Consider the following 23,738-nt stretch of genomic DNA (forward strand, 5'->3'; position numbering starts at 1 on the left):
TTTAATGTCTATAATGATTGGAGAAAATATTTTTTAAAACATATAAGATTAAAAGTATAAATGGGAGTGCACTCCTAATCCCATCAAGCACTGCTACTTGATGGTACTATTAAAAATAATTTTTATGAATATATAAATATATATTCATGCATATAATCATATGTACATATTGAAAACATTTTATAAAACTGGAATCTAACATGAAGGTTTATACTTTTATTTTTTCACACAACCTTTTAATATGAACATTTTCCTTTGACATCAAATATTTCCTGCTGGCTGATTTCAAAGTATATTTACCAATCTACTTTATCAGTATATTCATAAAGGATGAATTTGGTAATTTGCCTACTATTAGGCAACAAAGATAATTTGTGATTATCATAAATTAGATGACATGAATACCCTTATAGCTTAAATACAAGGTTTTCAAATGTATCTTGGATTACTCACTTGGGATATAGTCTCAGAAGTGGGATTAAAAAAGATAACCACTCCTAATCTCTTCATAAATTTTACTAAATTGATTTTTAGAGACTGTACCAATTCATATATACCTGGCCAGACTTTTAAGGAAGTACTCATCTCACTGTAAGTTCTTCAGTGTTGTTATATCATTTAATAAATATTTATCAATTTCACAGGTTAAAAAAAATGTTCCTTAGTGTTTTAATATACATTTCTTTGACTACTTGTTAATTTGAATTTTTTTTATGTGTCTTTGATCATTTGTGTTTCTTACTTTTGTCTCCTCTGGCCATTTTCCTCTGGTGTATTTGTATTTTTATTATAACTCTGGCAATCATATTTTTACAGAAATTATCACAATATTTCAGATTTTTATGTTTTAGTGGAAATTAGATAAGATGTAAAAGTTACATCTTATCTAATTTCAATTCAAAGAAAGACTTCTGATAGTTTAAATAATACTATATAAAGTGTTATATTCCCATAAAAAATAAATTACTAAAATTAAAATATCATAATCAACAGAAGGTTACTTTGGTAAGGCTTGGAAACTCCACTTTCATGTGTGTAGATAGCTACACATATCCATCTATCATAGATCATATCATAAATCATCATAGAGATGTATCTATTTATACAATATGGAGATAAATATATACAGGTATCTCCTTAAGGCCTAAAGCAGCACCTAACCTATAATATATACTCAAATATTTGCTGCTGTATTTAAAAAAGTACATATAATTTAGAACACATTATGTACTTAATTAAACCAGGTTAGAATATTTTATTTATTTCATTAACCAAGCCTAAAACAAAACCAAAATGAGCCTTATTCTGGCAAGTTTCAGGTATTGGCAAAGCAATTGGCTGAAAGGAACTTAATATGGCAATATCTGAAAAGTAACACTCAAGTTAAGGTCGATAGAATTAGCCTAGAATTGTCAACAACCAATACTTCCTTTGTCTTCAAGAAACTGTTACTTCATCACTGCCCTCTGCCGGTGGTATCATTTCCCTTTAATTTTCCCACCATGCACTGAACCTTCATAAAATTATTTTTGATCTGCCTCTGTATTTAAACCACTCATAGCAAAAATAGCCTAGCCATCTGGAATTTAGTAAGGCTTTTAAGAAATGTATTGTGCTTCAAGGAAGAGCTCTGCATTGTTAAAAGCACACCCTTTCAAGTTATCTGAGTGTGACTCTTTCACTCTGCACCTTTCATTGCCTATACACTGTTTTACAAATCAGCAAATTACAGATAACTGATAGCAAAGCAAAATAATTCTTGACTGAAGGTGGACACATTCTGTCAGGTAGAAGTTCAATTGATCTCACTTCCCCATTAAGGAAAAAGCCCATTTATTCATTTCCAAATCTATTTTAATATTACTGATCTACAAATGCCTCTGTTTTTAAAATTCTCCTTTGATCTAGTTGTAACATATACCTGGTTATCTCATTAATGATGAGTTAAATGAAATCTTTAACACTTGTCTAACACATATCTATATGAAAGTTACGACTTTACATTTAAAAAATATTATTTAACAGACTGAAGCCAGACTACATTTTTCCCCACAGAGCAATTCAGAAATAAAATATGTGCCTGCAAACAATAGGGCTATGCCCAAATGGCAAAAATAATTTCCTTTGGACCAGCCTATATTTACCGAATACCTATCATACACTACTTATGGTTACCTGCCATTAGGAACTCCCAACTTCATGGGGAAAGAATCCTATAAACAGTCACGATATTTGCAGCCTTGATACAGCCAAAGTACTATGGTTGTGCTTAGAAAGGAGTAATTAATTGGGAAGGGAGGGGAGAGAAAAGGGATGAGGTGGACAAAGGGCAAAGTCAGAGGGAGGTGAAAATAAAAGAAATATCCTTAGTAAAGCAGTTAAACTCTCACGCATTAAGAGACCACAGAGTCTCACTTATTTACCAAACAGTGCAATGGCATAAGAATGATTCCCATGTATACTGGACTGAATAAAAGGAATGCAAAAGCTGTCAATAGAATGAAGTTTTTCCTAGAGGAGATAAAACAACTAGGAGAAGGGGCAGGTTGCAAACACTGATGTGAATTTCACCCCTAAGAGTTTTGTAAAGAACTCTACTGGTTCACTATAGTTTCTACTCCTCTTTTGGCCAATATGAAAGCTACTATACAGCCAACTTCCAAATCTGCACAGAATCATAAAGTTAATATCATTGGATCTTAAACACAAAAGCTATGAGTTGCAAAAATAAAAACTCACATAGAAAATGTGTATTATTTTCTAAGTAGAAAATAAAGTAATAATGGTACTTTTTGATCCATATAAAAGTATACTTTAAACAAATTATAAGCCAGTTCATATTTTCTAGTGAGGTTCACTCGCAGTGCAGTATACAACTTGAATATTTTTTGTATATTAATTTACTATTTACTAATGAAGCCACTATTTACTCTGAATACCAGTTTACATTTGCTATACAAGCAGTAAAAAATGCAGAAATTTTGACCATGTGCTACATAAATGAGGGAAACTGGTTACCCTCAAGGTTCAAATGATTTCTCCCTCTGGCTTCCTTCCAGAATCTGGGACCTTTCAAAGGAAGCCAGCAAAGTAATGTCCTGTTGCTACTGCAACTGTTCCTGACTCCTAACATCATAGCTTCCAGCAGACATTTCAATGTGGAAGGAGAATAACGGAACTAGGTAAAGGATTTACTCCTAGCTTCAGAATTGCATAATCATAGGATTGTACATTTTTACCTTCAGAAAAAAGTTAAAGTAGATACCATTAGCTGGGATGTTGAGATTAAGGAAGGAAAAGAAAAGACTCAGAGAAAAAACACACATTTTCAATGACAGGTTAATATAGAGTACTATTTTGAACAGAGTAATTAATACTTAAAATCCACATTATGCTTTTAAGTTTATAGTGTACTTGAAAGATAAGTAATTTAATCTTCACAACAATCAATCTTAGCAGATAAGAGTATCTCCATTTTATAGATGCAAACCAACACTGGGCCAGGCGCTGTGGCTCACGCCTGTAATCCCAGCACTTTGGGAGGTCAAGGTGGGAGGATTGCTTGAATCTACGAGTTCAAGACTAACCTGAGCAACATAGAGGGACTCTGTCTCTACAAAAAAAACCCAAAACTTTAGCCAGGAGTGGTGGCTCATGCCTGTATACCTAGCTACTTGGGAGGCTGAGAGGGGAGGATCTCTTGAGCCCAGGAGGTAGACACTGCAAGCATCACTGCACTTCTTACTGGATGACAGAGTGAGATCCTATCTCCAAAAAAAAAGCAAATACAAAAAGAAACCAATACTCAGAAAGGTTTACTTGCTCAAAGTAATATAATTTACAATGGATGAATGGAAATAATATAATTTACCAAATATAAGCCTTCATATCATTCATTCTTTCATTCATTCAGCTGTGGTTGTTTATATGTTGACTCCTCAATATATTAGAAGTTGATTCATTGTGGAGACTTAAATTTGCAATATACTTGTTAGATGAATAAACGAATGACTATGCTTAAAAAAAGTAGAGGAATAAAAACATGAGAATGGCAAAGAAATACTGCAAGGTGGTGCTTTAATAAAGATAAATTTGAGAATACAACACAAAGTAACTTCTTAATTTGAAAAAAGAAAACATATTTTAAACATACATATACGCTTTGTTTTCTGTAAACATTTAAATACATGCCTGTATTTAAATATCAGTAAATTCCCTTAGTTACTATCTAGCTAGAACTTGACATTTCTTGTACTTGAAAATAATGTTTTCACAAGATATGTATTAAACTTTTTGGGAAAAAAACAATCAAAATACATATGGCAAACAGTTTACCACACCTTTCATCGTGTGTGTGTGTGTGACTAAATGGGGAAAAAAAACTATATTTTAAGTAATTAGTAGTATAAAAAATTCTCTGCACTACAAATATAACATTTTCAAAAGGTAATGTCCTTACAATTATCATAATCCTTTAGAAATTGTTTGTATTATGATTAAAGGGTATTTTGCTCCTATGTTCCCACAACTAGCCCGTATGGTAAAGAAATCAGTAAACTTACTTTTATGTGTAACATCTTTAACATTTGCTCCCCTTTCTGGGCTTGTGATTAAATGTAACATTTTGAAATCCCAAAGTTCTGAGAAAAGCATAAATCCTTGTCTCACAGCTGCTGTTTGACTGTGGAAACACATGCATTTTCTTTTCAAGCATCTACCATCAAAACTCCCAAAGGGCTTGGATTGGAGAACACCTGCATCTCTTCATTTAGTTCCAATAACAGTGCCTAAACTCCAAAATTACAAAAATAGATGCTCTGTTCAGCTGCAGTTACATTTTGCCCCTAATTCCCGTGAACAAAAATGCTAGGAGCATGAAATCATTCAGGCAAACTCTGTCATCAAGAGGATAAGATTTTTTTGCACCAGAAGCCCAGTGGGAACATGACAGAAAACTGGCAACAATTACAGATAAAATACATAGTAAAGTCCTCAGGGAGGAAAGAGGAAATGTAATAAGATAGATGGGTATAATTTTTACACATTTATGCCCAAACCACAAATGTGAATTGTCTTTAATTGTTACAATATATAAGCATTCTTACTCATGTGTTCTGTCAAAAATACTAAAAATACAATTTCAAGGCAATTCCCTTATTTTTTTAGGAGCATAATTTTTTGAAACAACAAAAAAAATTACAAGTTACGATATAAAATACTGCCTCCATTTCTAAAACTGCTAAACAATTTATATTCTAACCAATCAATTGTGAATGGTAAAACAAAAGAGTGTGTCTTTTGTCTGTTTGCTGGTATGTTTTAATCAAGAGACAGAACCACCTCCCAATGTAATAGTTAATTTACAGAGATTACAATTATAATCGTGACTTTCCTTTCCAATAACAATGATCAAGAGTTTCCCAGATTTGATGAGTAAAATTTTTAATTATTTTTAATTTATCACAATTTTTAAGTTAAAAATTTTATACTATAAAATTACTTTATTTTCTACTTAGAAAATAATATACATTTTCTATGTGAGTTTTATTTTTGCAATTCATAGCTTTTGTGTTTAAGATCCAATGATATTAACCTTGTGATTCTGTGTAGATTTTGAAGTTGGCTGTATCATAGCTTTCATATAAGCAAAAAGAGGAGTAGAAACTGTAGTGAACCAGTAGGAGTTGCTTTACAAAACTCTTAGGGGTGAAATTCACATCAGTGTTTGCTACCTGCCCCTTCTCCTACTTGTTCTATCCCCTCTAGAAAAAACTTCATTCTACTGACAGCTGTTACATTCCTTTTATTCAGTCCAGTATACAGAGAAATCATTCTTATGCCACTGCATGGTTTGGTAAATAAGTGAGACTTCGTGGTCTGTTAACATATGAGAGTTTAAGTCTTCATTAATGGTGGACCAAAATCAATTAGGTGAAATTTGATAGAAATAAGTATAATGTTTTCCATGTAGATTCATAAACTAATGTAGACATATAAAATATGTAAAAATGTCTTAAGAGTAGTTCATGTGGAAAATAACCACGATTTCCATGTAGCATACAAGCTCAAGACAAAGAGCAACTGAATAGAATTTCCCTATACAAATCTGAGAAGTATACATGCTGTAGTTAGTGGTATGTGGAAGACTGTGTTAAATTCTGGAGTAACATTTTAAAGAAGACATGTTCAAACCTGTATTGGAAGTAGTCAGTTTGGGAATCTGAACACAAATCTTATAGAAAATTACTAAAATAAATTTAAGATGTTTTGCCTAGCATATTTAATTGGTGGGGTTGGGGGAAGCTTTTGTGAAACATCAACCATGTGCAGGGAAGAAAGGCAGAACTGAGGTAGTGCTGAAATTGACAGTATTAAGAGGGAAATAGTGTCATTAATTGAGAGAGTAAATAATGAAGTATGAAATAGGGAATAAAGAATTATACTGAGTTTAGTTTTCAATGTGTTAGGCACCATTAAAATATCCATAGAAAAGATTTAAGTAGCAGCTGAAATTTGCAGTCCAGCTCTCAAAAGAAAATAAATGGATAGAAAGATATAAACTTATGGTGACTAGGTCATTCAGATAGAAAGAGAAGGTCAATAATACAATCTTGGAAACAACCTATATTAAAGGCACAAAGGAAAGAAACATCTTTGAAGAGGGGAACAAAGCAAGGAATACCAAGAAACTACATTGTTCTGACGTCAGGAATTGTGAGCGACCTAAAATCATACACTACTACAGTTTCATGAATACTGTAGAAGACAAGGATCCTAAGTTACAGATAAGGGCTTTATTACTCATGGCACAGGAAGAAACACCAGTATCAACATATCTGCATCAGTTCCCTTTGCCTACAAGCCTCACAGAGGTGATAGTGTGCAGGTTTGTTCAGATGGCTGCCTATACATATAGTGAATTACATAACAAGAGATGAACCCTAAGTTAAGGAACCAAATGTTTTAAAATAGTAAGCATGTTTTCTCTTTGCTCCAGAATGAGACACGATATTTGTCTTCCAAGGCTGTTCACTGTAAGAGCATCTTTGAATAGACAGCCCAGAACAAAGGGCAGTCAGCGCCTCCATTCACAAGAAGTACAAAACCACAAAAGACCTATGGAACAGGGATCCCCAACCCCTGGGTGATGGACCTGTATCGGTCTGTGTCCTGTTAGGAGCAGCAGGCAAGCAAGCAAGCATTACTGCCTGAGCTCTGCCTGCTGTCAGATCAGCAGCAGCATTAGATTCTCACAGGAGCACAAAGCCTATTGCAAAATGGTCATGCGAGGGATTTAGGTTGTGCATTCCTTATGACAATCTAATGCCTGATGACCTGAAGTGGAAGAGTTTCATCCGGAAACCAACCCCACCAGCCAAGTCCATGGAAAAACTGTCTTCCACAAAACAGGTCCCTGCTACCAAAACAGTTGAGGGCCACTGCTATACAGACTTGTCTTTTAACATCTAGAAGCCAAGAGAGACTTAAGTTTTAATAGAAAGGGTATGAGCAACCATAGCAGTAAATGCTGGAGAGGATGAATACCGAATGAAATGAAGGGGAAAAAAAGGTAAGATAATATGTGTTGTCAGGTATATTTCAAGCTGATATATTATTTTGTGTCATCTATAATAATAAAATCAAACCAGAAAATGGAAGTTACAGTCCAGTGAACAAAGATTCTAATAGTAATCAGAACTGTCTTACAGAGGAAGATATTTTCTTTAATGGTAGATACATGCAGAAGAAAAAGGAAGACAAGGAAGAAAATAAAGAGAGAAAAGAAAAGGAGGCTAACATGTATTAAGAACTTATTTGTCAAATATATTTATAGCCTTGAGCATCTGTCATAGATGTTCATTCATTTATTCATTCCTTCAACAAATGATTTCACATGCATTCTTTGCATATTAATCAATGATAGGCCCTGGAGATAAAATGATAAGCAACCAGTGAATAATTCTGCCCTCAGGAACTTACTGTTAAGTGGTAAAAATAGGCTATATAAATATATACCATCTTAACAGCTATGAAAGAATGTAACGAAGGTACTTAATTAAATTGAGTGAGTTGGGAGGAAGTAGGGAAAAGGCCGAGTCACAGAAGTCTTCCTTGGAGTAGTAGTTGAGATGAGATCTTCAGACTGAGCTGGAAATAAACAGGTCTAAAAAGGGTAAGGATGGTTGTGAGAATCCTAGACAGAAAAAACAGTATATGTAAATATATAACCACCACAGAGAAAGTCAAAAAAGGCCAGCAGAGCTGAAACAAATAGCAAAGACATGTAAACAGAACTCCTAACACTGGCTTAGAAACTGAAATGATGGCCTAAATTCTTTGGATTCTAAGCTGATAGTAATTCGTGGTCATTTTATATCCCTAAATAGCAGACACTCCAAAATTTATTTACACATTAATACCATGATTAACAACAACTCAGAACTTTTTGGCAACCAGAACCTGCAATGAATCATAGGCAAAATATAGCATAAGAAGAGCTAAAGACCGTATTAAAGACAAAGGAGTCTGGGCACAATGATTCAGGCCAGTAATCTCAGCACTTTTGGAGGCCAAAGCAGGTGGATTACATGAGGCCAGGAGTTCGATACCAGCCTGGCCAACATGGTGAAACCTTGTCTCTTCTAAAAACACAAAAATTAGCCAGGCGTGGTGGTACACTTCTGTAATCCCAGCAACTCCAGAGGCTGAGGCATGAGAACCATTTGAACCTGAAAAGTGGAGGTTGCAGTAAGCTGAGATTGTGCCACTGCATTCCAACCTGGTGACAGAGCAAGGCTCTGTCTCAGAAAAAAAAAAAAAGATAAGGAAAGAAAAATACTTAAAATTCATTTTTATTTTTATTTAATTTATTTATTTTTGTGACAGGGTTGCATTCTGTCACCCAGGCTGCAGCGCAGTGCATGATTGTGGCTCACTGCAACCTCTGCCTCCCAGACTCAAGTGATCCTTCCACCTCAGCCTTCCCAAGGTGTTGGGATTGCAGGGATGAACCACTGCACCTGGAAGAACCTACTTTTAAATGTTTTACATATATCAGTTATAGTCACCAAGTGCTTCTACATATGAAGGAACCAGCGAAGCATCTATTTCTCTATTTGACTTGTTATACCTATACAAACGTAAGAAATGTGTCATTAAATGTGTTATTCTGTAACCATAAATACAGAATGTGTGCTAACACATTGTATTCTAATAAGAGCCTTCAGCTCCTTTGCTGTTTATCAGAGATAGTCAAGTGCAGATTGCAATCAAGTAGGGAAGAGGGAAAAGTATAAAGAGAATTGCTGGGCTTCAAAGACAAAGCAATGCTGTAAGATCGTGACCCTGTGGTTCTTTTGACAGTGCTTAATAGAAAGTAAAAAAGGAGATCCTTTAAGTTAGAAACTTTTAAGACTGGGCGATGCAGTGTTTGGCAAGGTGGATTCCAAGGTTAAAAGAGAAAATGGTAAACAACCCAGCGTGGTGGGAAAATGTTATAGTTAGAAGTCCCAAGTTCTAGTTCAAAGTCTGACTTGCTAGGCACTTGGGCAAGTCACTGAACTTCTAGGCACCTATTTCCTCCTCTGTAAGACACAAATATTATTTTGTTCCTAACACAGTTTTGATTTGTAAGCAAATAAAATAATTTACACAAATATGACTTTTTAATCACAAAGTACTGTTTTATAATGAGTTTTACTAATACCATTAATATTTCTTTCAGTCATAATTCCTAATCCCCATTAAAAAAGTTGTCCATTCCCTCATATTCTCAAATCAGTCAAAAGACTGCCTAAGTAAGTGTCTCTCAAAATTCACTTCCTGATTGACTTTTACATAACATGCACAACATTTACTGGTCCCCATGTTAACCACCCATACCCTTCAATTTTAAAGTATATGCACAATGGCAGCTGTCTTCCACACGTCATGCTGTGACCCTAAAAAGCCAGTTAGCATGATCATCATTCAAATTCTACAAGCCCATGGGAAAAGTTTATTAACAACCTCACCTGGGCATGTATCTGCTTGTGTGGTTTTTTGTTTGTTTTGAGACAGAGTCTCACTCTGTCACCAGGCTGGAGTACTTGGCATGATCTCGGCTCACTGCAATCTCTGCCTCCCTGGTTCAATCGATTCTTCTGCCTCAGCCTCCCAAGTAGCTGGGATTACAGGCATGTGTCACCATGCCTAGCTAATTTTTGTATTTTTAGTAGAGACGGGCTTTCACCATATTGCCAGGATGGTCTTGATCTCCTGACCTTGTGATCTGCCCACCTTGGCCTCCCAAAGTGCTGGCATTTCAGGCATGAGCCAAGGCACCTGGCCCATCTGTTTGTGAAAACACAAGCAGAGACTACTCCTGCTTCCCTTTAACTGTTCACCTAAAAGATTTAACCACCTAACATCTTTTTATTCCCTTACGCCTCCAGAAAGACTCCTGTCTCTTTTCCGTTAGATGCTTCGACTTCAAAAACCAAAGAAAAGTAGATGTAATCATTAGTGTTTGCTCATTCAATAAGTATTTATTGCTAACTTATGTGCCAAGTATTGGTCTAGACACTGAAATACAGCAGAGACCAAAAAGAGACAAAATGTCCTGCCCAAATGAAGCATAAAATTCTAATAGCAGGGGAAACAATCAACAATATAAATCAGTAATATACACAGTATGGTAGATTCTGAAAAGTACTAAAGAAGTGCAGAGAAATAAGAAGTGTCAAGACATGTGCAACAGACAGAGAAATTTAGATACAGTGGTCAGGAAAGTACTTGCTGAAAGGGTAATATTTCAGTCAAGTCTTGAAGGATTGTTAATAAATTATTAATTTTTTCATTTAAGATTTATTTATGATTTGTCTATAACATCAGTCATACTCACATATATACATATATATCCAATTTAAATCTTGTTACAACAACCTAAGATTAATCCAAATTATTTTAAAACTGGCAAAAAGTAGTACTTATGAGCTCTATAAACCCTATCATATATAACTAAGCCATGAATATGGGTGGCAGCTCTAAGGTGGATAAAAAATTTAAATTTAAAAATGCCCTAAATAAACTATGTGTAGTTTTAGTTAAAATATATTATATTTTAGATTTAAAACATACCCAAAGGAATATTTTCAAAGCACTAAATACATGATCACACTAAAACTTTACACACAAATCCATAAACCTACCGCTACACATAACACTAATGTTGCAGATTAGGTGAATTTCCTTAACAGCAAGAAAAAATTAAATCTTTATAAATATTATAGGTGTCATAGATAATTTTTCTTATACCAGTTTACTTTTAGAGCCATATAAAAAGTTAAAACCACAAATAAAATTTTGTGACCCTAGAAATGCATTTAAATTAAAAGACAATATAAATATTGTTAACAGATTAGATTACTTAAATAAGTTTGACTTCTTTATATATTTTAATTACATATATGGTAAAACAAATATTTGGAGTTCCTGTCCAACTCAAGAATAAGTGGCAAATTCAAGTAAGATTAATCTCTTCTTAGGTATCAAAATTGTAACTGAATGTTCTGGTCATTTTATTTTTATTTATTTATTTTATTTTATTTCATTTTTTATTATTATACTTTAAGTTCTGGGGTACGTGTACAGAACAGGCAGGTTTGTTATATAAGTACATGTGCCATGGTCATTTGCTGCATCCATCACCCCATCATCAACATTAGGTATTTCTCCTAATGCTATCCCTTCTTATTCCCCCTACCCTCGACTATCTCTCCCCTAGCCTCCCATCTCTGAACAGGCCCCAGTGTATGATGTTCCTCTCCTCATGTCCATGTGTTCTCATTGTTCAACATTCACTTACGAGTGAGAACATGCAGTGTTTGGTTTTCTGTTCTGGTGTCAGTTTGTTGAGAATGATGGTTTCCAGCTTAATCCATGTCCCTGCAAAGGCCATGAACTCATCCTTTTTTATAGCTGCATAGTATTCCATGGTATATATGCATCACATTTTCTTTATGCAGTCTACCATTGATGGGCATTTGGATTGGTTCCAAGTCTTTGCTATTGTGAACAGTACTGCAATAAACATACATGTGCATGTATCTTTATAACAGAATGATTTATAATCCTTTGAGTATATACCCAGTAATGAGATTGCTAGGTCAAATGGCATTTCTGGTTCTAGATCCTTGAGGAATTGCCACACTGTCTTCCACAATGGTTGAACTAGTTTACACTCCTACCAACAGTGTAAAAGTGTTCCTATTTCTCCACATCCTCTCCAGCATCTGTCGTCTCCTGATTTTTTAATGATCACCAATTTAACTGGGTGAGATGGTATCTCAATGTGGTTTTGATTTGCATTTCTCTAATGGGTCTGATCATTTTAATATCATCTTAAATTTGTTATTTGAAAACAAAAATTACTATATGGATAATTCTATGAAGAGGTTTACTAAATAACATATTTAAGAAACATAATTAAATAGGCATTAACAAAGTCATGATATTTAACCACCAATCCCTTCTTTCTATAAAAGTGTTAGACAAACCGCATAGGTCAAATCTGGCCCACCTCCTGCTTTTATAAACAAAGTTTTATTGAAACATGGTCACATCCATTGATTTAAGTCTTGTCTGTAGCTATTTTTGCGCTATAACAGCAGAAATAAATAGTTGAGATAGAGACTATATGGGCCATAAGCTCTAAAATATTAGCTGTCAGGCCTTTTAATAAAGTTTTTACCAATCTTTGCCTTATAAGATTCATAAAATCTTTTCTCCATAGGGACAACACTAGTTTTGATCCTGGAGTCATCTCCAATCATTCATTCTTTATGGCTCCATACCCATTCTTAGCAGGCTGAAATCTTTTTTGAGGTATGCTGTCCTTAGAAGAATGCTAAAAGAGAGCATCCTCAGACTCACCTTTCAAACATGAATTTCCAGTTTCCAGTGTGGATGCCATTCAGCTGCAAATATTACTGCAATACACTCATCTTTCAAATGTTTTGTGTTCCTGTACACATTCACTTGTGTACTGATTTATTCAATATTCACCTCTAGATAGTCTCTGCTCAGTTAATTACAAATCTTTTCATAGTTTCTACTTGAACATAATAGTGCTGAATACACTTTCTATAAACTGCAGTATTGTTGGATAATGTTAATGAATCTCTACTCTTAAGCAGCTATTTGAAACTACTCACTGGCCGATTACTTCTAGAGAGAATATGTGGACCACCTATCTTTTAAAACAAATGTTTCTATTACTATCATATTGATAGTCTCATTGACTGAACACTCTGACTTTGCTAATCTACATACTGGCTAAATGAATTCATGGCTGATACTGATCTCCACCTATCACACTTTTTACTTTTCTCAGTCTTCATTGATTCTTTTGATACCTCCTCTCAATATGAGAGGTATAGCTTTGCTATTACACTGTTGAATAAAATAAAACAGATTCTATTCAAAGTGCTACCAGAAAAAAATTAAACTCTAAGAAATGAGGTAATGACATCTGAGATTTTTTTCTCAGTTCTACCATCAAATCTATTCATTCCTAAAAAATTACAAAAGGTAAAAACATAATTTACACATGACAAACTGTGGGTTACAAAGTGCTACTATCCCAAGAAAATATGCATTATAATGATATACTATATTTTAAAACTCAATTGTTCCTTATACATATGAATCTGAAGTTAACTACTATATATAACACTAAATTCTGTCATATAAATAAAATCATCATTATTTATAAACACATTTCAATAAATAAAAGTGATACAAATATTTTTCCTTTGACTTTTGAAAAAGCGCAACTGCTGAGAGTATGCCAATTGACAAAAACTGCTTTTAAAAAAAGCCCAAATTTAAAAGCATTTCTAGAAAAAAAATGCAAAATAAAGGAATAATAGTAGGTTTGCTCTTACTGGAATTGTGGCAGTAGTCAATGTATTGTGGAACTTGGATTGTGAAGGCCATCAAATCCGGAGCTAAGAGGGACTCTGGCTTTCTACTCTCTCTGAGCCACTTGGTGCTATGAAGGTCTTTAGTGTCAGAAGGACCCTGAAGCAAGGGAATCAACTTCTCTTTTCCACTATCAACTGAAAAGAAATATTTATAAAACAACAATAAAAACAGAACATGAGAAGCTTCAGAATGTTTGATTTTAAAATATACTACCAATAATATAACATTTCAATTTTATTTGATAATTTTAGCTATACATTTAATTATACTGAGTCTGATGAAATGTAAATCATTTTTAACTTAAGTTTTCATATTTGCTAATGAATACAGAACATGTCCAGAAAGGTTTATAAAAGGAAACAACTAAATACACTATCTTCAAAAAATTAAATGAAATCTGTACCTTTATAAACTTATCTTAAAATTAGTTGACACTGAAAAAATCAAAGATAGTTTCTAAAAAATATTATGAAATAAAATATTGGTAGGAAGGTAAAGTCATTTACAACCAAAATTTAAAAACAATTGTGTCTCCTATTTAATTATATTATAATAACAACTTTTTAATTTCATCTTAAGTGACATATATATACCTCCTATTCCCCCAAAAAGTGTAATAAGCATTACTTTAATTTTTCTCCCTCATAATCATTCATAAATCTAAGTATTTTTCCCTAAATAAAAATTAATTTGTTAATGTCAAGAAGTATCATCCTGGCACAATTAGAAAAATTTTTAAGTAAAAATTTAAAACGTCTGATTCATAGGAACAATGAGCAAATTCTTGTTTCAGTAACGCTCCTTGTAAAACGCAAGGCCAATTCTCCTATACAGGCAATAAAGTTTTACACGGTCCAGCTGCACATACCTGGGGCTTTGGCACAAATTTTTATTGATCCCACGGTCCCAGAGGCACATTTGACCAATGATGTGCTGCAGTACTTCAATTCAACATTCTGGATTGAGCCCTCAAGAGTTGGCAGGGGATTCTTAGATTTCACACCTAATAAAAGAAAACTGCAAATGTACTAGCCGATTGAATTTAAATAATTTTTATACTCCTTCACCAAGGCATTTAAACTTAATTATACTTTAACTATCTACCTCAGATGTTCTTACAGTATATGTGTTAGTTTTCATAGTTTAGTGTTTCGGAGGTGAAAGAATGCAAATTTAAAATAAATGGGCTGAACTCTCATAACTATACTTACTCAATTCTTGATTAGTCAAACTCACGAAATAAAAGGAAATGCACAAATCCTTTCTAAGAAAACAAGACAGTTTTAAAGATTATATTTGGCTTTAAAAAACAGAGTAAGATTTTTACTTTTGAAACAAATTTAACTTATAAGTCAAGTTTGAAGACTTTTTTTTTTTAACACAGAGTCTCTATCACCCAGGCTAAAGTGTAGTGGCGTGGTATCAGCTCAGTGCAACCTCTGCCTCTCAGGTTGAAGCAATTTTCCTGCCTTAACCTCCCTAGCAGCTGGAATTGCAGGCATGTTCCACTAGCCTGGCTAATTTTTATATTTTTAGTAGAGATGAAGTTTTCCCATGTTGGCCAGGCTTGTCTTGAACTTCTGACCTCAGGTGACCCACCTGCCTCAGCCTTCCAAAGTGCTGGGATTACAGGTATGCACCACCATGCCAGGCCTAGGTGGAGACATTTAAACATAAAACTATCTGAGGAAACTTTTTCTCCCAATATCTTGGTCAGATGAAATGAGGAGACAGAAACAAAATACAGGTTGAAGATCCTTTATCCAAAATACCTGGGACCAGAAGTGTCTTGAATTTTGGATTTTGTTGGATTTTTGAATTTATATTATATACTCACCAGAGGAGCATCCCTACTGTGAAAATCAAAAATCCAAAATGCAGCCAGGTGCAGTGGCTCACACTTGTAATCCCAGCACTTTGGGAGGCCAAGGCAGGCAGATCACAAGGTCAAGAGGTTAAGACTACCCTGGCCAACATGGTGAAACCTCATCTCTACTAAAAAATACAAAAATTAGCTGGGCGTGGTGGTAAGCACCTGTAGTCCCAGTTACTCGGGAGGCTGAGGCAGAAGAATTGCTTGAACCTGGGAGGCAGAGGTTGCAGTGAGCTGAGATTGCACCACTGCACTGCAGCCTGGTGCCTGGTGACAGAGCGAGACTCTGTCTCAAAAAAAAAAAAAATCCAAAATGCTCCAATGAACATTTCCTTTGAGAGTCATGTTGGTTCTCAAAAAGTTTCAGATGTTAGAACACTTCAGATTTTGAATATTCAGACTAGGGTCACTCAGTCTGTAACTCAAAATAGCTCCTGTGTTAAAATACTTAACTTAAAATGCTCATAAATAAAATTTACATGCTCTGTATAAATAAAAAGGAAGCAAATGAATGTTTATCAGTTAACCAAGAAGTAGGTATTAACATCTTTATTATGTACTACTTGCTAAAGAATATAAAAGCACAGAAGGTACTAATTTCCATAAATCAATGGCTAGAAAAATGTAATCAAAAGAGAGAACCTCATTTTGATCCTTAAGGATAGGTGCGAATTATACAGGCAAAGAAACCTTAGGAATATTATACTGACAGTATGGACAACCACCACTACAATTATCATGACGGTGATAATGATGATGATGATGATGATGGCAATTAACTGCAATCAATTAACATTTACTGAGGACTTAAGTATGTATTATGTACATTATCACATTCAGTCCTTACAACAGGCCTATATTATAGCTATTATTATTATCTTCGTTTTACAGATGAGGATACAGTAGATTAGAGAAAGTAACTAATTTTTGCCCAGAGGAAAACAGTTACTATGTGAAAGACCTAGGGTGTTTAGCATAATCTGATCCTATCACAGACTTTATCACTCATTTCGCCAATTATTCATAAAAACCCACCAACATAATTTCGTTTCTTTTCCCCTTTCTACACTTTGGTTAAATATATTTCATCCTTTGCTTTTGATGCTCAACTATGTTTGAATAATTAAGAATATCATACACTTTCCATTATAGTTGTATTAGATATTATTCTAAAACCTTTGACTTCACACTTTAGGGTATTCAAGGAGACTCATAATATCGCAAAGAAATTATAATTCAGTCATCCTGAGCTATGGCCAGGATTCTGCTATTTAGCAAGCACATTAAATGATTTGCAAATGGTTAAAGGATGTTATCCTGAGAAATATCTTGTCCCATACCCACCCTTGGGATATGGTTTGGCTTTGTGTCCCACCCAAACCCATGTTGAATTATAAACCCAAGGTGTGAAGGAAGGAACCTGGTGGGAAGTAACTGGATTATGGGGGCAGTTTCCCCCATGCTGTTCTCATGATAGTGAGGGACTTCTCACAAACTCTGATGGTTTTAAAAGCATGGCACATCCTCACTCACTGGCAATTCTCTCTCCTGCCACCAGGTGAAGAAGGGACTTGCTTCCCTTTGCCTTCTGCCATAATTGTAAATTTCCTGAGCCCTCTCTAGCCATGTGGAACTGTGAGTCAATTAAACGTGTTTCCTTTATAAATTACCCAGTCTCAGGCAGTTCTTTACAGCAGTATGAAAACAAACTAATACTAGGAGCTATTAATTTGCCAATCTGTATTTTGTCTTTATATAATTGTGTACTGATTGGTTGCTATTTTCCAGTACTTGCCACCTGTATTGTGTCCATTTCAAGTGATATCCATTATCCTCTGAGAATGCGTTCTAAACCGATGGTTTATAGCACACTTTAAGGTGTCCATTACACCTATTAAACGGTATCTAAAATGCTGTATATTTATGCATTTTAAGAATTTTTAACAGATTTTCAAAATTCATGTCTCAGAAAATTTTAATATCTCAGAAAATTAAATGATGCCAACAATGCTAAAACAATCATTATCATCGTAGTATTAGTAGTAGCAGCAGCAGTAGTGTCAGTAATAATAATCATCCTACTTAACATTCACTGAGCACTTACTGACTGCCTTGCATGGTGCCTACTTTATTTATTCGGCATACACAAAATAATCCTTAGAAGATATTACTATTTTCATTCTACATATATTTAAAAAAGGATTGCAGACCGGATGTGGTGGCTCACACCTGTAATCCCACTTTGGGAGGCCAAGACAGGAGGATAACTGAGGTAAGGAGTTCGAGACCAGCCTGACCAGCATGGTGAAACCTTGTCTCTATTAAAAATACAAAATTAGCTGGATGTGGTGGCACATGCCTGTGATCCCAGCTACTCAAGAGGCTGAGACAGGAGTATCGCTTGAACCTGGGAGGCAGAGGTGGCAGTGAGCTGAGATGATGCCATTGCACTGCAGCCTGGGCAACAAGAGTGAAACTCCTTCTCAAAAGTAGAACTGCAAACCACTTCTCAAGGAAATAAGAGAGGACACTAACATATGAAAAAACATTCCATGCTCATGGATAAGAAGAATCAATATCATGAAAATAGCCAAACTGCCCAAAGTAATTTACAGATTCAATGCTATCCCCATAAAGCTACCACTGACTTTCTTCATAAAACTGAAAAAAACTACTTTAAATTTCAAATGGAACCAAAAAAGAGCCCACATAGCCAAGACAATCCTAAACAAAAAGAACAAAGCTGAAGGCATCATGCTATCCGACTTCAAACTATACTACAAGGCTACAGTAACCAAAACAGCATGGGACTGGTACCAAAACAAAGATATAGACCAATGGAACAGAACAGAGGCCTCAGAAATAATACCACACATCTGCAGCCATCTGATCTTTGACAAGCCTGACAAAAACAAGCAATGGGGAAAAGATTCCTATATAATAAATGGTGTTGGGAAAACTGGCTAGCCGACCCCTTCCTTACACCTTATACAAAAATTAGCTCAAAATGGATTCAAAATTTAAATGTAAGACCTAAAACCATAAAAACCCTAGAAGAAAACCTAGGCAATACCATTCAAGACATAGGCATGGGCAAAGACTTCATGACTAAAACACCAAAAACAATGGCAACAAAAGCCAAAATTGACAAATAGGATCTAATTAAACTCAAGAGCTTCTGCACAGCAAAAGAAACTATCATTAGAGTGAACCGGCAACCTATAGAATGGGAAAAAATTTTGCAATCTATCCATCTGACAAGGGGCGAATATTCGGAATCTACAAAAAAATTCAACTTTCAAGAAAAAAATAACTCCATCAAAAAGTTGGTGAACAATATGAACAGACACTTCTCAAAAGAAGACATTTATGTGGCCAAGAAACGTGAAAAAAAAGCTCATCATCACTGGTCATTAGGGAAATGCAAATGAAAATCACATTGAGATACCATCTTACACCAGTTAAACTGGCAATCATTTAAAAAATGAGGAGATAATAGATGCTGGAGAGGATGTGAAGAAATAGAAACACTTTTACACTGTTGGTGGGACTGTAAACTAGTTCAACCATTGTGGAAGACAATGTGGCAATTCCTCAAGGATCTAGAACCAGAAATACCATTTTTCTGGGCATATCACCAAAGGATTATAAATCATACTACATAAAGACACATGCACATGGATGTTTATTGCAGCACTGTTCACAATAGCAAAGACTTGGAACCAACCCAAATGCCCATCAATGATAGACTAGATAAAGAATATGCAACACATACACACCATGGAATACTATGAAGCCATAATAAAGGATGCATTCATGTCCTTTGCAGGGACATGGATGAAGCTGGAAACCATCATTCTCAGCAAACTACCACAAGAACAGGAAACCAAACACATGTTCTTGCTCATAAGCGGGAGTTGAACAATGAGAATACATGAACTCATGGAGTTTAACATTACACCCCAGGGCCTGTCAAGGGGTGGGAAGCTGGGGGAGGGATAGCATTAGGAGAAATAACTAATGTAGATGATAGGTTGATGGATGCAGCAAACCATAATAAACCTGCACATTCTGCACATGTACACCAGAACTTAAAGTATAATAATAAAATAATAGGATTGGAGAAATTAGGAGTTTGCAAAGGCCCAAGACAAAAAGCGGCAAAGCCTGGATCTCATTTCTCTTTATTAAAAAGGATGCTGAGCTAATCTATTTAACATCTATTGTGGTTGCAGGGAGCTATAATCAGTGAATAATTTACCTTGTTCCAATCACTATGTTAGATGATGAGACAGAAATAGAACTTAATAGAACTTAATAATACCCTCCCCTCCTCTAGCTCTCAATCCCTAAGGGTGAAACTCTCATTCTCTACCAAGTTTTCAAAAGAAATTTAGGAAATCTATATCACAGTCAACACAAAAGAGCTACTAAAAGGTTCTCTAAAGAGTTCTTCATGGTGTTCAGAATAAAAAATCTGAATTAGTTTCTGGAAATACACAAAAGCAAAAGAATATGGATAGACCAAATGACTTTCTTTAAAATTATTTTGTAACACAGATTTTTTTAAAGTTTCTAAAACTTAGTAATCTATTTTGCATTATAAATAATAGCTCTTTATTAATACTTCATACATGTTATATATAGACTCTTAATATAAGTTGTCTGAAACATCTAGTAAGAATCTTGCCCAGGTACAGTGGCTCATGCCTGTAATCCCAGCACTTTGGGAGGCTGAGGCAGGAGAATCACTTGCGTTCAGGAGTTTGAGACCAGCCTGGCAAATGTGGTGAAACCCCATCTGTACTAAAAATACAAAAAACTGGCTAGCTGATCCCTTCCTTATACCTTATACAAAAATTAGCTCAAAATGGATTCAAAATTTAAATGTCAAGCATGGTGGTGAGCATCTGTAATTCCACCTAATTAGGAGGCTGAAGCACAAGAATCACCTGAACACGGGAGGTAGAGGTTACAGTGAGCCAAGATTACACCACTGCACTCCAGCCTGGGCAACAGAGCAAGATTCTGCCTCAAAGCAAAAAAAAAAAAGAAGAATCTTATATACCTATATAAAGCACCTTGATTTAGACAACTACAGTCAAGAACATAGTTCAATACCTTTAATAACATTACATTTCTGAGGTATCAAATTTGTTTTAATAACTAAACATCATTATGTCATAATTTCTCCTTAAGAAAAGTTTTTAATAATTTGTTTTTAGTGCTAAAAGCTCAGATTTTGATAAGAAAAATACTTTTATACAAAAGTTATATTCATCTCTTGATAGACTTTGATATCAAATAGAGAAAAGTAGTTTCTTAGTTTCTTTCCACTCTACCATCAAACTGAAATTATAAAATGCCCCAAATGCGAGCAATAGAAAGGCAGAGGGAGTACCGTCTTAACATTATACAACTCAGGGCACCACTCATATTATGTCTACAGGAATGCTTCTCTCAGAAATTGTGAAAAGAAATCTACTATTAGAAAAGCAATGTGGTGAAACAAAAAGAGCAAATAAGCTAAATAAAATGTGGCTTCAGATAGGCATACCTTACCTTGTAATGTGACGGCTTAAGGCAAGTCACTATTTATTATTGTTACTTACGGAGACCAAAATAACTATAGTTACTATTCCAGGTACTTAACTCTGAGAATTTGGCTAAACTTTATACGGAACTTAATTCAGAAAAAGAGTACAATGTTTTTGTAGGGAGTATAGAAAGCTAACATGAGTCAAAAGAACAATCACAAAGATAGTGGGAAAAAAAACATATTTGAAAAAATTCTTTACTAAGTATTCACATATTCCTTTATTCAAATCTTCTGTTATAGTCCACTAGAAGAAGAAAAGAGGGTATCCCTAAGTCACTGCAATTGATATATAAATTACACTATACCACCAATATAATAATCTAAAAATAATTACCAATTTTTATAATAAGTTAAATATAGAATAATGCACTGCTATTTTCCTCCCATGTATTAGTCCATTCTCAGGCTGCTATGAAGAAATACTTGTGACTAGGTAATTTATAAAGGAAAGACGTTTAATTGACTCACAGTTCCACATGGCTGGGAAGGTTCAAGAAACTTACAATCACGGCAGAAGGGGAAGCAAACACGTCTTTCTTCACAAGGCAGCAGGAGAGAGAATTGCCGAGCAAAGGGGGAAAAGCTGCTTATAACACCATCAGATCTTCTAAGAACTCACTATCACAAGAACAGCATGAGGGTAACCATCTCCATGATCCAATTACCTCCCACTGGGTCCCTCCCACAACACGTCAGGATTATGGGAACTACAATTCAAGATGAGATTTGGATGGAGACACAGCCAAACCATATTATTCTACCCTGGCCCCTCCCAAATCTCATGTCCTCATACTTGAAAACACTCATGCCCTTCTGAGACTCCCCCAAACTCTTAATTCATTCCAGCAGTAACTCAAAAGTCCAATTCCAAAGTCTCATCTGAGACAAGGCAAGTTCCTTCTGCCCATGAGCCTGTAAAATCAATGGCAGGTTAGTAACTTCCTAGATACAATGGGAGTACAGGCACTGGGTAAATACATCCATTCCAAATGGAGAAACTGGCCAAAACAAAGGGGTTACAGGTCCCATGCTAGTCTAAAATCCAATAAGGCAGTCATTAAATCTTAAAGTTCCAAAATGGTCTCCTTTTACTCCATGTCTCATATCTGGATGCAAGAGGTAGGCTCCCACAGCCTTGGGCAGCTCTGTCCCTGTGCCTTTGCAGGGTATAGCTCTCCCTCTTGGCTGCTTCCACAGGCTGGTATTGAGTGTCTGCGGCTTTTCTGGCCACATGGTACAAGGTGTCAGTGGATCTACAATTCTGGACAGTGGCCCTCTTCTTACAGCCTACATGGCAGTGTCCCAGTGGAGACTCTATGTGGGGGCTCTGAGACATTTTCCCCATTGTCTTGGTGATTAACATTCTGCTCCTCGTTACTTATGCAAAGTTTTCCAGCCAGCTTGATTTTCTCCACAGAAAACTGGTTTTTCTTTTCTATCGCATCATCAGGCTGCCCTAGCAGAGGTTCTCCATGAGGGCTCTGCCCCTGTTGCAGACTTCTGACTGGACATCCAAGCATTTCCATACATCCTCTGAAATCTAAGCAGAGGTTCCCAAACCTCAATTTTTGTCTTCTGTGTAACACTCAGGACTAATATCATGTAGAACCTCCCAAGGCTGGGGGCTTCAACCCTCTGAAGCAACATCCTAAACTCTACCGTGGCCATTTTTACCCATGGATAGAATGGCTGGGACAGAGTACTAAGGCTACACATGGCAGAGGGGCCCTGGACCCAGCCCACGAAAGTATCTTTCCCTCCTAGATCTCCTGGCCTATGATGAGAGGGACTCTCATAAAGGTCTCTGACAAGCCCTGGAGACATTTTCCCCATTGTCTTGGTGATTAACATTCTGCTCCTCATTATGCAAAGTTTTCCAGCCAACTTGATTTTCTTCCCAGAAAACTGGTTTTTCTTTTCTGTCACATTGTCAGGCTGCAAATTTTCCAAACTTTTATGCTCTGCTTTCTCTTGAATGCTTTGCCACTTAGGACTTTCTTCCTCCAAATACCCCAAATCATCTCTCTCAAGTTCAAAGTTCCAGAGATCTCTAGGGAAGGAGCGAAAAGCCACCAACTTCTGTACTAAAGCATAGCAAGAGTTACCTTTGCTCCAGTTCCCAACAAGTTCTCCATCTCCAGTCAATACCACTTCAGCCTAGACTTCATTGTCCATATCACTGTTGGCATTTTAATCAAAGCCAAGTCTCTAGGAAGTTCAAAAGTCTCTAGGAAGTTCCAAACTTTCCCACATCTCCCTGTCTTCTGAGCCCTCCAAATCTCTAGTAAGTTCAAAACTTTC

General features: G+C 35.5%; 1 protein-coding gene across 27 annotated transcripts in view; it reads right to left on the reverse strand.

Moving 5' to 3' along the window:
• VPS13B (vacuolar protein sorting 13 homolog B) overlaps positions 1–23,738 on the reverse strand; it is an 822,207-nt gene that overhangs the window by 554,168 nt on the left and 244,301 nt on the right. For 25 of the 27 annotated variants that reach the window (XR_013528186.1, XR_013528187.1, XR_013528188.1 and 22 more), the window contains 2 exons: positions 14,834–14,968; positions 13,926–14,099 (listed from right to left, as the gene is read on the reverse strand). The exons of the other annotated variants lie outside the window; for them this stretch is intronic. Coding sequence is in view for 14 of the 25 variants with exons in the window: in XM_017965662.4 (XP_017821151.4) it covers positions 13,926–14,099; positions 14,834–14,968 (309 nt within the window). In the remaining 11 variants the exon portion in view is untranslated. The remainder of the gene's footprint in view (positions 1–13,925; positions 14,100–14,833; positions 14,969–23,738) is intronic. 27 annotated transcript variants of the gene reach the window in all.

Source organism: Callithrix jacchus, chromosome 16, assembly GCF_049354715.1.
Source record: "Callithrix jacchus isolate 240 chromosome 16, calJac240_pri, whole genome shotgun sequence".
Taxonomy (NCBI): Eukaryota; Metazoa; Chordata; class Mammalia; order Primates; family Cebidae; genus Callithrix; species Callithrix jacchus.